Source organism: Pocillopora verrucosa, chromosome 8 (assembly GCF_036669915.1).
Source record: "Pocillopora verrucosa isolate sample1 chromosome 8, ASM3666991v2, whole genome shotgun sequence".
Taxonomy (NCBI): domain Eukaryota; kingdom Metazoa; phylum Cnidaria; class Anthozoa; order Scleractinia; family Pocilloporidae; genus Pocillopora; species Pocillopora verrucosa.
This window is the reverse complement of record NC_089319.1, coordinates 10,771,929-10,788,124: the sequence shown is the minus strand read 5'-3', so window position 1 is coordinate 10,788,124 and position 16,196 is coordinate 10,771,929. Positions and strand designations below refer to the sequence as shown.

Below are 16,196 nucleotides of genomic sequence, written 5' to 3'. Positions count from 1 at the left end.
CAAAGAGTGAAGCACACGATAGAATGTAAGCAGCACCCACTATTAAGACTTACTCAAAGCTGGCTCATTAAAACTAAATTCTGAAAACTCTTAATCGCGCGACACTGGGGACCGGGAAGCGGGGAGGAGATTTCAGATTTGCACCCGATAGCTGTGCACTCTTGTACCAAAAACCACCTTCGTTTTTTTCTGATATTTCATTGTATGGTTTCAGGGTGTTAGAATCAGTCAGCTTTTCTTTTTGTCTTTTGTTTTTGTTTCAGGAGGAGCCAAGAGAGGTAAAGGGTCTCTTTGTGTTGGCGAACGACAAAAGTGTAAACAAATATCTAAGTTGGACGCATTTTGGTTTGGTCATGGTTTAGGATTTTGTTTGTGTATGTGAGTGGCAAGGGAAAGAAACGTCAACACTGTTACCCACCCACCAATCGATTTCACCTTCAGAAAATCAAAACAATTTCTATTTTTCCGCTTAAAAAATCTGTTTGTTTTTACCGTATCAGTACTGGTGTTTTGATTCGTCCTTCTGTCTCTAAGAAATATCTCAACACTTGCAAATCTTTACCCTAATTTCACATAAAGAGGAGTTGAGTTCAGTCTGCTCATGGATGAGGAAGAAGGAGCAATTTGCTTCTGATCGCAACACAGCATAGCATGAAGCCAAAAATTAGAACGAAGAAAGGAGACGGATTACTTTTAAATGATCTCTTTTAATACCAAAAAATTATTTTTTCACAAGTTTTGCCTTCTCACTAAGAGGTAACGTAAAAGAACCTGCTTTTACATGAGATTTACCTACAGAACTGGCCATCGAACATGAGTAAGTACTTCTATATGCATTTTGATCCTTTGTTAGTTCCTTTGACCAACGATTTCGCTTTGTGACCATGCTCTATGACGACGAAAGCCTCTGAGCTGCTCTACACTAAGCTGGACTCGTATAAATCCGAGTTACCAAGAATATCTGACATACGGTTTCCATTAAGCTTCACATTGCTCATCACTAGCTGTTTTTTCTTAGTCTTCTCATGGTCCTCGTTCGCGGATTGCACGGACACTGCTGTTCCAGTGTTTCGAGCGTTTTCTGCTTGGCTCGAATCGGAGATTTCAGTGTCATTCTCATGGATTGGATTTAGGATGTCGACTCTAGAGTTACTTGGACATGTCACGCTTTCCACCTCGGCTTCCAACGAATGTGTCATTGAAGTTAAACTACCCACGCTATCAATTCCAGAATCACCCACAAAAATTGCACGAGCTCGTTGACGATTGAATACTGGAACACTAGCAGGCCTGCTGGAACTGTCTCTTTTTTGTAAAGTCTCATGTCCATTGAACATCACTTCTCCGTCCGTACGTTCAAGTGCTGGCGATGATGCGCTCTGAACACGCGCAGCTTCCTCACCAGATGATCGTGAAGTCGATGGCAACCCAGCAGCTATTGATTCATCAACAAAATGTTTGACAGAGACGTTTTGTACACTATTTGGAACCGAATGAACAGAAACTGAACATGTCGATAGCGCTCCACCGCTAGGGTGTGATGGGTAATTGGGATAGTCACTAAAGATCCCATCAAAACCATTAAGTGTTCTTGGAGGTTCATTGGCCGATTGATACCAACTATTAGATAGATTTGAAGAGAGTCTACCTGGCGGTAAAGTTCCTTTCATTGAAAGCAAATCTGGGCTCGATACAGATTCCGTCTTTTTAAAGAAAGGCGAACCAACGTGCTCACAAGCGTTATTTTTCGACTGTGACATTTCATATCGTGATACTTCCGTCATTCTGTCACCATGCTCACCATGATCAGTTGTTGTACGACTCGTGGTTTCACTTTGCGGCACGTGGACATAAAGTACACGCCCTTGGCGTCGCTGAGCCAGAAGGCTTTCCATTTCCTGGTCACGAATCAATTTCTGCTCCTCAAAAGAACCATAAGTGTGCCTTCGTACCGGTTGACCCTTTCGATCACTTTGGCTAACGTTCGCTGCAGGAAATCGCAGAATTCCTGCGGGTTGTCGAAGATTTCCCATTGAACTACCCACTTCCGAAGGGAAGTGGTACGCATCGGTATGATTGAAGTAGACGGAGTCGCTATGTGGACGGTGCATTACAACCGGTCGGACAAGATTCCCGCTCCAGGCGTTGGGGAGAGAGTTTGGTCGTGGCAGCATCCCTGGTGTCTCTAAACAGGCCATGTCTACCCCGCGCTGTTTGGAGTTAAAGCCAGCGAGTTCTTCACTTATAGAAGGTAAGTTTGAATCAGAGTTTGACGAAATTTGTCGATGATCCAGGGCAGAGTAATGCCCGAACGATTTAGCTTCTGTGTAGAATGGTTCACCGTGACTTGAGAGGGTAATAGACGGGTGCGCTTCTGGACCGAGTGCGAAATAAGCCGGGTATGTTTCACTTCGCGACCGATTTAACCCCGGATCAAGGAAGAGTTCTTTAGCGCTCGAAATACCACTGTTCTGAGTTCCAGATGATAACCGCCTCTCGCTTAATCTTCTGTCGTCTTCATCGAAATGGTAAGAACCGTTGACATAACCGTTAGGAATGATCCCTGAAGACTTGCTTTTCTTGCCCTTGTTGGAACTTTTTCTTTCCGTTGTTATTGCTGGAATACACGAGTTTCTTCGGGTTTCCATGAGTTTCCTCGGTTCTGCCAGGTCACTTTCGCTATGCTCAATAAGAGGGGAGAGAGAAAATCCGTTGTCGTCGTGTGCGCGTGACGGGGTTGATTTACGTTTCGAAGCCGCGAGGCGGCCTCCAGCACTTGGGTCAACCTGCACTAATTGATCAGGCATATCAAAAGTAAATACGGCCTTTTGTCTGACCAGTGGAGAGGATCCGCGTCGCTGTCGGTGCCGATCGCTAATCGTTAATGAGTCGTCGGACAATCTCGCACTGGAGTCGTTACTTTCTATAGATACAGACACTCCCGTTGATTTTCCATTATGATACTCGTCGCGTAATCTATTTACTGGGAGGGCTTTGAATCGCGAGCTGTCATGGGGTTCACTTCTAGATCGCTTAGACGTATGAACACTCTTACTGTTTCTTTCATCAACGCCGTGGTAACCATGGCCGTCATGTATGTCTCGCAAACCATTTTGGGCCAAGGGTCTACCCTCTTCCGTCTGTGTTGCAGTTCCCGACTCTCTTGAAGCAGTGAGTTGAGAATGTAACTGAGACTCTTTCTCCGGAGAAGACAGCCCAGAGTCATCAGGAGTTTTGCCACTGCTTCTTCGACCACTCGTCGCAATACCAGCCTGGGTTGCAGAGCTTGTGCGATCTGCGGTCGACGTTGCCGAAGGCTTACGCGAACCTGTGTCAGTCTGAGCAGATTGGGTCTTCTTGTTTTTCTTCAACGCCTTATTCTGCCAGTGTTTGGCTGTAAAACCAACAACATACAGGCTGCCGCGGCGTCCCATCCGCCCCCGTGGGTTCAGCTTTGGCGAGCCTTGCGTCGAATCTATGGACATGGACTGGTTAGAAGAGGTACTTCTTTGCCGAGAGCTTGGCGGAGTTTTCATCTCAACAACAGATGAACCACTTTCAGTATCACTTCTCTTGGGGCTTAGCACAGTTGCTGCTGAGGACACTTCAGACACTTTTTCAGAGCTTCTGAAGGTTGAATTGAGAGCTGATGGTGACGACTGCTGGGATACACTCTCCTTGGTGGATACGTTCGTTGGTATATTTTCAACTATCACTGAACACGAAGGGTTACACTCTACCATTTCTATTTCGATTCGTTCTGCCTCCGGAACTGCAAACAAACTCCCCCTCTTTACTTCTTGCCCTAACGTTGGTAGAGAGTTTCTTGGTGATGAAGAAATGACTACAGTGTTTGCGCTTGGGAGCCGTCGCCTTTCCATTGGAGTCGTTCGAGGAGTTGAGCGAATGCTGGGATAAGGTGACGACCAACGGTTTCTACTACCAGGGCGTGAATCATCCTTTTCCGAATCATCTTGATCTTCACTTTCGATATGATCTGCTACCATTTCCTTGGAAATTTTTGGACTGCTTTGCGTAACAAACGATTGAGCAACCTTGAGCGCGTTAGCAGCACCAATGACCAGCGGTCTCTTCCTCTTCGGCAGCTTGAGCCTTGCTTTTGCATGAGAATAGTACAACGAAAAATTGCTCACTATCACTGGAACCGGAAGTGCAATCATAAGAACACCACTGATCGCACAAAAGGAGCCCACGATTTTTCCTTCCCAGGATTCTGGTGCCATGTCTCCATAGCCGAGCGTCGTCATGGTGACAACAGCCCACCAGAAGGAGGCTGGAATGGTTGTGAACTTGGTGTCGCGTATGTCTTTTTCGGCGTAATAGATAATACTTGAAAATATCACCACACCTATACTAAGGAAGAAGGCCAGAAGAAACAGCTCGCTACAGCTCGACCTTAAAGTGTGACCGAGGATCTGAAGACCATATGAATGTCGCGAGAGTTTAAAGATTCGAAACACTCGAATAAGTCTGACCACACGCAAAACTACAATGGTTTTGATATTGGAAGAGCTGATGAACAAATCCAAATAAAACGGCATGATGGCACAAAAATCAATCCAGTTCATAGGTTTCTTGATAAACTGCAGCTTTCTTGGGCAGAAAGTAAGTCGCATAACAAACTCGAGTGTAAACCAAGCCACGCAAATGATATCCGTGATGTAGAGGACCTGATACTGAGTGGATGACTTGTCTTCAAAGAAGGGAACACTTTCTAGGCAGAACGTTATGACGGAGGTCAGAATGAGGATCAGTGTGGTAAATGCAATAGCCTACCAACAAAACAATGAATTTCACTTAGCATTTTTCACTGAAGAAAAGTTGCTACAAACTTCGCTAGGTAAAGGTACAGTGTCACTGGAAGGCGATAGGCCTAATTGTCGTCTACTGTTGTTGTTTAGAGTGTTTTATAATGGGAAAAAATAAACCTTTTACGCGTAGGTGGAAGCTTAAGAATAATTCTGTGGTATTAAATAGGTCGACTGAGCAAAGGGAACTTAATCGAAGCAAGTCCACGAGCATGGGAAATAAAAAACGTCAATGAGAATCTTAAATTAAACAGAAGGCCCAGAAAAGGGGGCCTAAAGTACGGATAAAGTCGCAGTTTTCTATCAAGGATCTTTGTAATAGATTAAGGATCTAAAACATTAGTCTAAATTTTTCATCGTGTCGTTCGTGACGCGTGTTGTCCTTCTCCACTCGTAACCATTCTTGTTCTTTGAACATCTCATTAGGTTTCTATTTAGGATTTCTAAATTTGTTTTTTCCCTTCCCTTTTCCAAATTGGTCCATAGTTTTGGATTAGTTTGCACGGTGCACTGAGGAAAACCAAGCAATGATTCTTGACTTGGCTCCATTTAAGGCAGGTCACTGCTAAGGGTGACGTTGAGAGATTGCGAGACTCGCACCTTTTTTTCGGAGAGTCTGATTCTTTCTGAATGAAAAATGAAGGCGAGCCTGGACGATTTTTATCGCTAAAACATCTTTGAACGAGCCTTCGTGATTCCTGTAATTTTCGCAGTATTTGCTTGTGTTTTTCATGGGTGTTTGATTCCTATCCTAAATAGACCTATAGGAGGCTTTAATAATCCTAGAAGTGTAACCTAAGTTCAGTTCACCGCAGAGCCTCAATGAGAGAGCGTAGAAGCGAAGAAACTGAAGGCCTACATCCTTGTGAGGACTCACGTTAATAACATAACAAAAAAACCGTGAAATGATCTTTCTTCATTTCACCGTATCGAACTAAAAATTCACTATTTTTTAAGAAAGTTCTCGTTTACCTTTCTACACTACAGTCAGGATAGTCATTTTTCCAAGATTTTGTGATTTTTTGGGATAAACATAAAGGATTTCGCTCGAAACAGCTACGCTATAAACCGTCAAGACCCCCGAGACAGTTTCTCTAAAGATTAAGACTGTGATACGGAAAAAAATGGCTAAAAAAAGAGTCCGCGTGACCTCAAAATTTTGACGAGACTATTTCAAGGTTAAATATAAGTTACACTTGGGTGGATGGGATAAGAGAAGGGCTATCAAGGGATTTCTACGGTTTCTGAAAACCTTCGTCCACTGGAATATTGTTCTCTATTTCAGAAACAAGTCATTTACGATTTGCTTCGCTTGTTGATACAGGTAGCAATATACATATCCATTGGTTTGTACAGCAGTCAATCCAAACTGAATCCAATACAATATTTTTGGGTGGTTTTACAACAGTACGTAGCAACCAAGGCAATGCAGGTTTCTCCTAATCTCGTACACGTATTATTCTATCGAAACACCGCTACATGAAACTTTAAGAAAAACATTCGAGGAGTATCGCCCCTTCTGTAAAAATTCTATAGATCATGACTTGACCGCAGGCGAAAACTTGTTTGTCGGAAGGTTGCAATCTATTTGATCAAACAAAAACAACAACTATCTTCTTGTGACAAAACTGATTAGTTTTCTTTCTCTTAAAGCTCGCAGCTTAAAAATAAACATACTTTTGACAGTGGGTGAACTTTAGTTTTAGCATAAAAGTGCTTTGATAGAACAGATGAAAGCGCTGCTGTATATTTATTTAAGAACGATCTTGCTCCGATTCAGTCAGACTCTATATTATTCGTGTTTCTATGATTCTTACCAAGGTCACGTACGTATTCTCAACAAGTAAACAGCATAGATAAAAATTTCAGAAAATAATTTCTACACCGGGAATATTAGTCTGAAAGGGTAAACCAGAGTCCATTTTGCAATAGAGATTTTAAAAGTTAAACCCGGTTCGCTTTTCTCGCGTTGTGTACAAATTACCAGAATTGTGCACAAGAGCCTTTCAGAGAATGAAAAATAACTAAGAAAATAAGATGAAAAGCAATTTGATAAAAAAATTTTCCACTTAAGCCTTTTTATGTTGGTAACGAAATAAAAAATAAAAAAAGGGGGACGTTTGGCAAATGTTTTTGGCACTTACAAAACGTCAAGCGTTGCTTTCGACGTCTTAAAATCATGACAATTCTTGACAAAATTTCTTTGAAACCAAAAACTAATTGCACACAATTAGCAATGACGACAAAAACTGCAGGATGCGATCATGAAACCATTAAGTGCGTTGACGAGTGTTTTACATAATGAGTATAATAAAAAAAATCAATCATTACGTTGTAAAAGAGATTAAATTTCTACTTTAGAACTACGAGTGACGACAGAATAAGACGGTAACAAAAAGTTTTTCGATGCAAAGGAAAAACGACCAGAAAATTTGTTATGTTATGGCGCACGATTTCGAGAAAAGCTTTGACCCAATTTTATCAGGACAAGAGGCTTAAAAGAAGAAAGTTTATGCCCAGCTGTTACTTAACGTTGTCTAGGATGAATGAATATTTTTCCATTTCAGTTAAGTTGCCGCCGAATTTCGATAACATTTAATTTTCGATTCTTAATAAAAAGATCTTTCGCGAAATTGTGTGGTGATTTGCCTTCGTTAGCTTATGCCCAAGCGAGATATAAAAAGATAAAGTGAAATCCGCTCGATACTCAATGGATAGACTGTAAACTGTAGAAAATGTGTACATATTACACTCAATGCGGTACGGAAAGAATTATGGTTGCAATATATTTTTACTTTAAAGAGTTCGGAGAGAGAAAAAATAATCAAGAACTGCATGGTTTACTCGAAAAACATCACAACAAAATGGCAAAAATTATTGAGAAAACATGTGTTATCTTAAGTTCCTGAAAAGCGCTTGAAACATTGCCTTTTCGCCATTATTTATGTTGTAGACAGCGAACTGAGGCAGCCTTTTGCTTGCTGATCGAAACCTGATTAATATTATGCAATGACGTTCTGTGAAGTTGGTTTTTAATCGTTGAGTTAATGATCGCCAACTTGGTCATTTTACCTATCACTGGAAGGAAAAGTTCGAGAAAAGCTGTAGCCTCGAAAAGATACGAAAGTCAGAGCCATTAATTTTCAGCGAACAAACGGCCGGATCACGTAAAATTCTATGTCAAGACAGGCACTTACGCATGCGTGGATACGATTGGAAAAAGAAAAATCTATCTCGTTGCTGTCATGTCCCATTGCTACAATGCTCCGTGAAACAGCTTTTCAAATAAGATCGAAATAAATATCTTAAAGGGCATGAAACGTGTTTGTCTGGCTATATTTTTATTATTTTGTAAAATTCACATGTTTGAATTGAAATTATGAATTAAGGTTTTGACAATTGCGACGAAATAACAGACAGCTTTTCGTATTTTGTAAATTCACCATTGTATCAAAGAACAGTCATTAACCATAAATTTTCATTAACTTTTCCATTTAAATATTAAAAAGTGTCAGGAAAAGTTTGAAAGTTCAAGATGAGACTTGAAACAAAAAATCTCAATCCGAAATTAATATCCACCTCCACTGTTCGCCAGGACACCTGCTAAAGGCTGATGAATCAGAAGTATTGCTTTCAGATTGTGGCCACTAATATATTTGTTGTTAATGTGATTTTTGTCCATGTCTGGCTGATCCTTAAACCGCCGTAAAAGCGAATGAAAATTTTCACCGAATAATTCGTGAAGGATTCAATCAGGGCCGAACTAAGTGCGCCCGTTTAAGATTGTTTATTTGAGAGCGGTTAACTATAAACACAGCATCAATTCTACTTTCCCCATTCAAAATCGTTTTCTCGTGTCTGCGCACAGAATCACAACAACGTAGCGATGATTCACGATTCGTTTATAAATTAGCGCCAAGAATTTAGGTTCGCGGTTACCAGAGGGTGATGTCAAATTGAAGATTAATGGAAAAGCAAAATGGAACTAAGGTAATCCGTCAGTTGGCGTGCTGTCGCTTTGAGTTTCCTCGAACAATGTTTGAATAAAATAATCGCACAAGTGATTTGCCTTGTGGAGCGTTCATCGTTCAGGTCTCTTGGAAACCAAACTGACCGTAGTAAAATCATTTCTCAACCACAGTAATGGGCGTTTTGACTTGAATTTATCGACAAGATCTGAATGGATAAAATGGCCAAAGCCTAAAACGCATTTGCACAAAAGCGTCAAGCGGAGCACACAACTTCATGAGCGATTCGTGTGAAATTAAACAATATTGACAATACACATGCAAAATGAAACGCAAATTAGAAGCATGTTTTTTCTATTATATACGTTCGTGTCACTAACCTGGGCCAGCCGAGACGAATACGGCTCCTCAAATGTGGTCCAAACTTTGGGTTGAATCTTTTTCCAGAGAGTGCGGTTCTTGTTTCTAATGCTGTCGGCGACAAGTCCGTACACCGTCATATCCATGTCTGAAAGGCTGTCCCTGTCTGAATCATGCCCGTCCAATGTGTCCAAATTCGCCTGGGCTTCGCGATGTTTCTTATAGTTCAACCAGCAACATGATTCGACCTGTAGCTCATCGATTCCCCAAAATGCAAGCTCCTCTTCAAAAAGCGGACCACACACATCATTGGGGCAGTGAAGTTTTCCCGTGCGGTAGAAATTTAAGATCTGTGTAAAGACCGTCGGATGGCGATCAAAGAAATACTCGTTCGTATTTGGGTCATATTCGGGAAGTTGTGTCTTGTTTTCCGTGATCCAGGACAGTCTTGTGTCTGGGATATTTTTTAGAGTAGTAGTGTAAGTCTCGTGTCTAATACCACCGACGTTTATAACAACTTTTTCATTAGCTCGCGGATCTTCTGGGGAAGAGAGGCGAATTTCCTTCAATGACATTGTTGACGAAGGTTATGCTATAGTCCTGCTCTTTTCATCTAATCTTTCGCGAAACACCAAAAAAGCCCATTTTTCGCCCAGTAATAGCACCACGCAAACCATAAATAAAAACCGAATTACTCAGCACAAAGAGGCATTTACAACGTAAGTATTGGTCCAATGGTACATCATCGCATAGTAACGAAGACAACGGCGCGTCTTTTCGATACCAAATCTGCCCGCGCAAGATATTTGCCCAGACCTCGAAGATTCCTCCCGCTCAACTTTCTAGTGCAAACTGTCAATAATGCACACCATTAATTGCGCTCCGATTTTCCGAAAAAGTAAATGTTGCACTTCTTTCCAAAGTGTGAATGCAAATTCGATTTCGTCGGCACAAAAATCGGAAATAAAGTGGATTTTGACAGATGGTGAAATAAAAAACCTTGATGCTGTGTAACCCAACTGAGAGGATCACTCTATACAATTTCCATCAAGCTCGCTGTTTTCCCCTGCGGTTTCACAAAAAATATTTCCTCTTCATACAGAAACCATAACATATTATAAACAACATTTCGAATTTAGTGCGCACGCGTTATAACTGGACACCTGCTCGCAAACACGAACAGGAAAATATCGGCGAGCTCTTCTTCAATTCTTTGGATCATCTACGAAAATAAGTTCCGTAGCGCATCTCCAGTTAAAGGCCATTTTTATGATAACACTAGGTACGGAACTGGCCAAACAATGCGATCATCACGGGTTAAAAAATGGACAATATCAGCGTAGGAAGAGAGAAAAAAAAAGGGAGCAATTTATTTCTGTTTATCTCAGCCGCTGCCTGAGGGGTGGTGTCCGCAAAGTGACATTAAAAGGCTGTACGAGCAAAGACGGCTTCTTTAAAATAAAGAGCATTTTTACGGATTCTGACAAGTACGAAAGGCAAAATGACAATACTTCCGAACGGCATGACGTAGTGGCGTGCAGTTGAATGTGATCTGCGCATGACCAAGGCGAAGGCCATCTGGTAAATATTGTCGTATTCAAGAGGTGAAGTCTTGAAGATATACGACGCTAGCCTTTGTCTTCGCCTTACATAGTTCTTAATGTGAAAGCGAGTTCAATATCAAGTATTTCAATATTAGTAAACAATGCTAACCACAGCTCAAGAGAGACAAAGCGAGAATTCTCCTCCTTCGTCGGTGATGGCCAGCAAAAAAGGATTCCTCCAACAAATGAAGCAATTACGCAATTTAGTTGACGCTTTCACTAATTAAGCTTCTCCGCAACGGGTGATCAAGCAATGATATTAAATAGGGCGAAAATCATTTCGTTCTTTTTAAAATATTAGAACGAATCTCAGGTAAAAGTTAACAAAGGCGAAGCTAGAACTACACGTTTTTACCAAAAAATTCTGAAAAATGTAACAAAGCAGAAAAATACGTATGATCAAGTAATTGATCACTAAATCCCTCTGACGTCACCTTTCGCCTTCACTTTAAAAATTTGTCTTTTGTGCTTGCTTTCAAATAATTTCTTTACACCGACGATCAAAAATTTGAATATTTGTCAGAGATTTAAATACCTCCTTTTAAATTGAAATAGAATTCGCAAATATTGCTTAAAAACAGTCACGGAGATTTATGCTTCCACAACGTTAAGTTATAGTTTCCGCTTAAAACAAAAAATAACGCGTAGAAGAACTAACTAAACTTCTTTGCTGACTGACTAATGTACATGATATTTGACGCAATACCCTTTGATTTTTTTCTTCCGTTAAAAAAAGCATTTGAAAGCAACTTGGAAATTCAAGGGCAACAATCAAGGAAATTAAAAATTATAGCAGGGCGCTGCAAAGACTTGCTCTTAGATAACCACCAGATAAAAAAGACTTTCTTCCATTTGCTCCACAAGTTCAACTGTCAGTCTTTGAAATTGACATCTCTAAGGAGCAATCAATTCTCTAATGGAAAAAGCCATTAGGTGAGACGCAAGTTTCTTGCTTATAGTAGGTCTTATCGCTCGAGGCTTATCGTGTAACTAACGTTAAAAATCGCACGTTTATATTACTTCAGGTGACAACTAAGCGACTCAACACCTCGCTGCCAGACCACGCTTGATGCGTTTTAATCTAACGTAATTATCGCATAATAGTTAGCTGAGACGTGTCATGCACTCGAGTTCTGGTCAGCAGGTTCATCATAACTAATTTAGAAGCAAGCGTTTAGAGCCGAGTTGTTCAATAATAATCATTTGCGCTAACTGAGTTCACGCTTTTATGCACCGCAGGACTGAGATACGGTCACATGGGAAGCACTTTCCCAGTCGACAAAATTCTTCAAAGAATTACTCTTTAAGGTTTGCGGGTGGAAGTTGTAAACGTGAGTCGAAGTAATTTGCTTTGCAGCGATCACGCATAAGATCAAGAAAGCAGAAGGGATTTTTCTGATTTTTCCACGCCTGAAAACTCTCCCTCTTTGGAGCTAACTAGTACAAACTCTTTCGCAATCCCTTACAACTTTGCCCGCAAATGCTCTCCCGACTTTTCCTCCGCTTGCTCTTTAAATTTTCACTTTTCTCCTGCTAACTAACTCAGCTTTTTCCCACGCCAACTTGAACATCTTTACTAGAACTCGCTTTCATTTCTATATGTTTCCTATCCATTCTTTCCCGCGTGCTTTACCACTCGTTTACCGCTCTAATTAGCGAGGTTTTAACACGAATTAGACCCGGAGTTTCCCCACTTTGACCTCCACAAATATTTCCGCGTTCCCTATCCCGTGTGTAGTACACGATTTTTAGCCGTCTTTTATTTTGGGTCTTAAGTTCACTTTTCCCATGTTTGTTGTTGTTGTTTTTTTTAAACCCGCTACCTGGTGATAATTCTCTCGTTAATGATCTGCAGTAAATCGCACTATCACTCTTTTGGAGGCTCCATAGGGTTTTTGCTCAATGTTGGCGCGCGCGACAGCATTATGTTTTTCTAGAAAATTTTTATGTTTCGCTTTTCAAGGTCACTAAAATCCATCAAAAGGCAATGAGCAAGGTTCGGACTATCATTTGCTGTAGTAAATATTATCAAAATGATTTCCGTTCTTAAACTAAGGTTCTGCGAAGGGAGGCGCTCGCCAGCGATAATTTGGCTTTGCCTTTGATCTTCTTCAATTTGTGAAAATTGTCTAGCCGATCATTTAAAAACCAAAAAAATAGGGGTTACTAAGGCAGTTTCCTCGCTATTTGCAATTTTGTGTTTTCTTCCTCTATCTCAAAATTGGTCATATGAATTGTTTTTATCAACAGGCACTAGGAAGGGCTCAAATATGTTTAACGGTCCAGCAAATCTTAGGAAATTCCATCGAAGGAAACACGATAACTCTTTTCGGTTTTCAGACAGAGAGGGCCTTTGAATATTACGAGGGCAGTTGCTGGAGACTCTAGATTCCATCACATAAAAACTGTATTGTGTTAAACGGTTTTTAACTCACCTTTTCAGAGAACAATCGTGCGATCGTATCGAGCCGTTTTGTTTGTTTTGCATGTTGAATCTTTCAAAGCTCATGCTATGTCCGCACCCAGATCACGCGCGGTCAAAAAACCCCATGAAGCCTCCTTAAACGACTTTTTACGCGTGCACTTAATCACTTTTCCTGGGTTCTCGTTCCAGAATGTTCTTGAACTAACCGAGAAGTTTGGCGATTCTACAGATCAGCGATATTTTTGTGTGATTTAGGGAACAAATTTTTCGTTTCAAGTTCGCTGAAATTTCAACTCAGAACTAATTTTTACAATTAACAGTTCAAGCAACAGAAAATTTCCAAATAATATACAGTTGTATATCAAACAAGTTTACTGGTCGAGTTATACAGTAGGAAAACTACTAATTCACTCATGATTCGCACACAGAGGTTTGCATTCGACTGGAGATAGTAAATTTATGCAGCGATTCATGTTTCAAGATTGTTTTTTTTTTGGCGGAAACTTACTTTTAACAGATCAAGTCTAATCTTAAAAAATCTCAACCCGCACAACTTTTATGCCTCACGGTACTTGCACACCTTTTTTAATCACTTTTTTCACAGCAGTAAACGCACTAGGTATATAAATGTAAAGATTATATAATCAACCACAAGCCTAATCATATTCAACGAAAAACACTATTTATTGCGCAATAACTCGCCTGAGACTCAAATGACTTTTTCTAAAATGAATAAATCACCTAACAAGCAATAAATGAGACGGAAAATGCACGTTTGAACGCAAAGATCAAGAAGGGCACGAAAGCTTACATAACAAACACCACGCTTATAACGCCACTTTAAAATGTCTCTCCTTTTGTTATGGGGGAAAAATAAAGAGTAGCGAAGCGAAAAGTTGACGGTAAATGGCTGAAAGGGGCGGGAGAAAATGAAACCTTACGATGAATCTTATCTTCAAAATATCATCAGATTTCGTTAATTTGTTTCTGTAACCTACGTTGGTCTCCTCAGAACAACAGACGGGAAGATCCGGTTTTTTCTCCAAAGTATTTTTCAAGATTTAATCTTTTTTATTGAATGACTTATATCCTGTTTGTGTCGCTTGCTCTCGATATTCACTCGCCAAGACACATAAATGAAAAGCAAAGCCTTTAGGAAATTATCAGCGGCTAAGACAGCTCTCCAACACATCACTTGGGGTAATGTTACATGAGCAGGAGGCCCAACCATACCCACACAAAGAACACGAGAGTCATAACAAAACATCATGCAATTCTTTGCGTTCAGGATTTTATAAACCACCTCTTGACAGAGTACAAAATGGAACAAAACAACAGTATACAAAAACATACACAAACAAACAGAAATCAAAGGGGAAAAAAAACAAATGAACCAAACACAAAGTCCTCATGAAGAAATTAGACCTACATAACCATGTGAGTTTGTGAGACGAAATTTTCACCTTTTCACTTCAAGGAATTACCGAAGAGCAACTTCTTCTTGCGATATCAATTCACTATCAAGCTTACTGGTTCTAATAATAAAACATGATGATAATGTTACTGTTTTAATTTTTTATTTTTTTGACAGAAGGACCACGTTAATACGCATCTTTGAAATCGCCAAAATATCGACACACGTATGTGCATCAAATTAAACGTGGGAATTTATAAACATCGCTATCTACAGTTGAAATCAAAAATATTTTGAGAACCGAAACCAGTATCTCCGCTCAAAAGGAACTGTCGAAGACAGAAAACATCCACCTTCAGCTGTAATCAGCCAGAGGCTGAAAATGAAGGATAAGAAATGGGGAGAGGTTTTCACCGGTCTTTGAGATAGGTAGAAAAGCCTAAACAAACCGGTTTTCACCGGTCTTTGAGATAGGTAGAAAAGCCTAAACAAACAATTCTGTTTGCAACGTAAAGACGCAGAAGTCTAATGCTTAGCAAGCTGTTCTCCGCTGGATAAAAGACCCGGATTTGAGACCTGGCTGGGTCATTGTTGTGTTCATGGGCACTAAAATAAATTCTCACAATACCGTTCCGCGCATGCGCACAGGAATATAAAAAGATACCATTTATTTATTGGTAACCTGCTTTAGACTTGTGTCAGGACGCGGGGAAACGCGGGTGACCATGGGTTTTAGTTTGCATCTGATTGGTCGAGGAAGTGGCGCGAGTTTCTGAACCAATCATAGAGCGAAGTAAAGCAAACCCAATGTAATACTGGATTACTTTCCACACCAAATTGAAAATTCAAAACTATAATCTCCAATTCCGTCTTCTTCTATCATCAATAACTGAAATATTAGCTGAAAAAGTGGAGCATTTTTGGCGTGGAACGCTCCATTAAAAAAAAAACTTTCCCTATTTTTATTTCCCTGCGCTTGTTGTTTCTCCTAAATCTGCTCAATTAGTAGCAAAAATTATTACTGAAGTAGATCTTTGACGGATCGTGGTTTTTTTTTTTTCCAAATGTCTTCTTACTAGCTTACACCTTGACCATTAAATCGCGAAAAACATCGATGCTCTTTTAAGGTGAACCTTTAGAAGCTTTACTCTGCTAAGACAAACGAAGGGCTAAGCTAAGGAACCCTGTTCGATGTTAAAAGGCCAACAACAGTTTACATAGCTTTTCAGAAATAACAAAAACATGTTCTGTAAACACAAATTATAATATTGGAACCTCTGCTGGTGGACAAGCTGGCTGCGTATACTTAATCTTTTTTTTTCTAGGCTGAATGTATGGTTGTTGTTGATGTTTTTCGCTTTCTCCAGATTTTAATTCCATAAAACATAAAGGATCTGTGGTATTCTCCGAAATTTGGTATCGATGGATCCATTAGTTCACTGACATAATCATAAATTAAACCGAATCCCACGCAATATTTGTTAACAAGAAAGTTGCCAGAGAAATAAAAAAGCTGCGAAATTATTCAAAAATTTACATGAGAAAGAATTTTGACAGATTAGAGGAAGACACACCGAGATTAATATAATGAACATC

At 40.1% G+C, this 16,196-nt stretch overlaps 2 protein-coding genes across 2 annotated transcripts in view; both read right to left on the bottom strand.

The window, feature by feature from the left end:
• LOC131776271 (protein trunk) overlaps nt 1–13,215 on the bottom strand; it is a 32,610-nt gene extending 19,395 nt beyond the window's left edge. The window contains exon 1 of the mRNA XM_059092441.2: nt 13,197–13,215. The gene's annotated coding sequence lies outside the window, so the exon portion shown is untranslated. The remainder of the gene's footprint in view (nt 1–13,196) is intronic.
• On the bottom strand, nt 709–10,356 carry LOC131776269 (uncharacterized). Its single transcript, XM_059092436.2, has 2 exons — nt 9,178–10,356; nt 709–4,793 (listed from the first exon to the last, which is right to left on the bottom strand). Exons 1-2 carry the CDS (start codon nt 9,730–9,732, stop codon nt 918–920), a joined length of 4,431 nt encoding a protein of 1,476 aa, XP_058948419.2. The 5' UTR covers nt 9,733–10,356; the 3' UTR covers nt 709–917.
• Nucleotides 13,216–16,196: the final 2,981 nt, after the last annotated feature.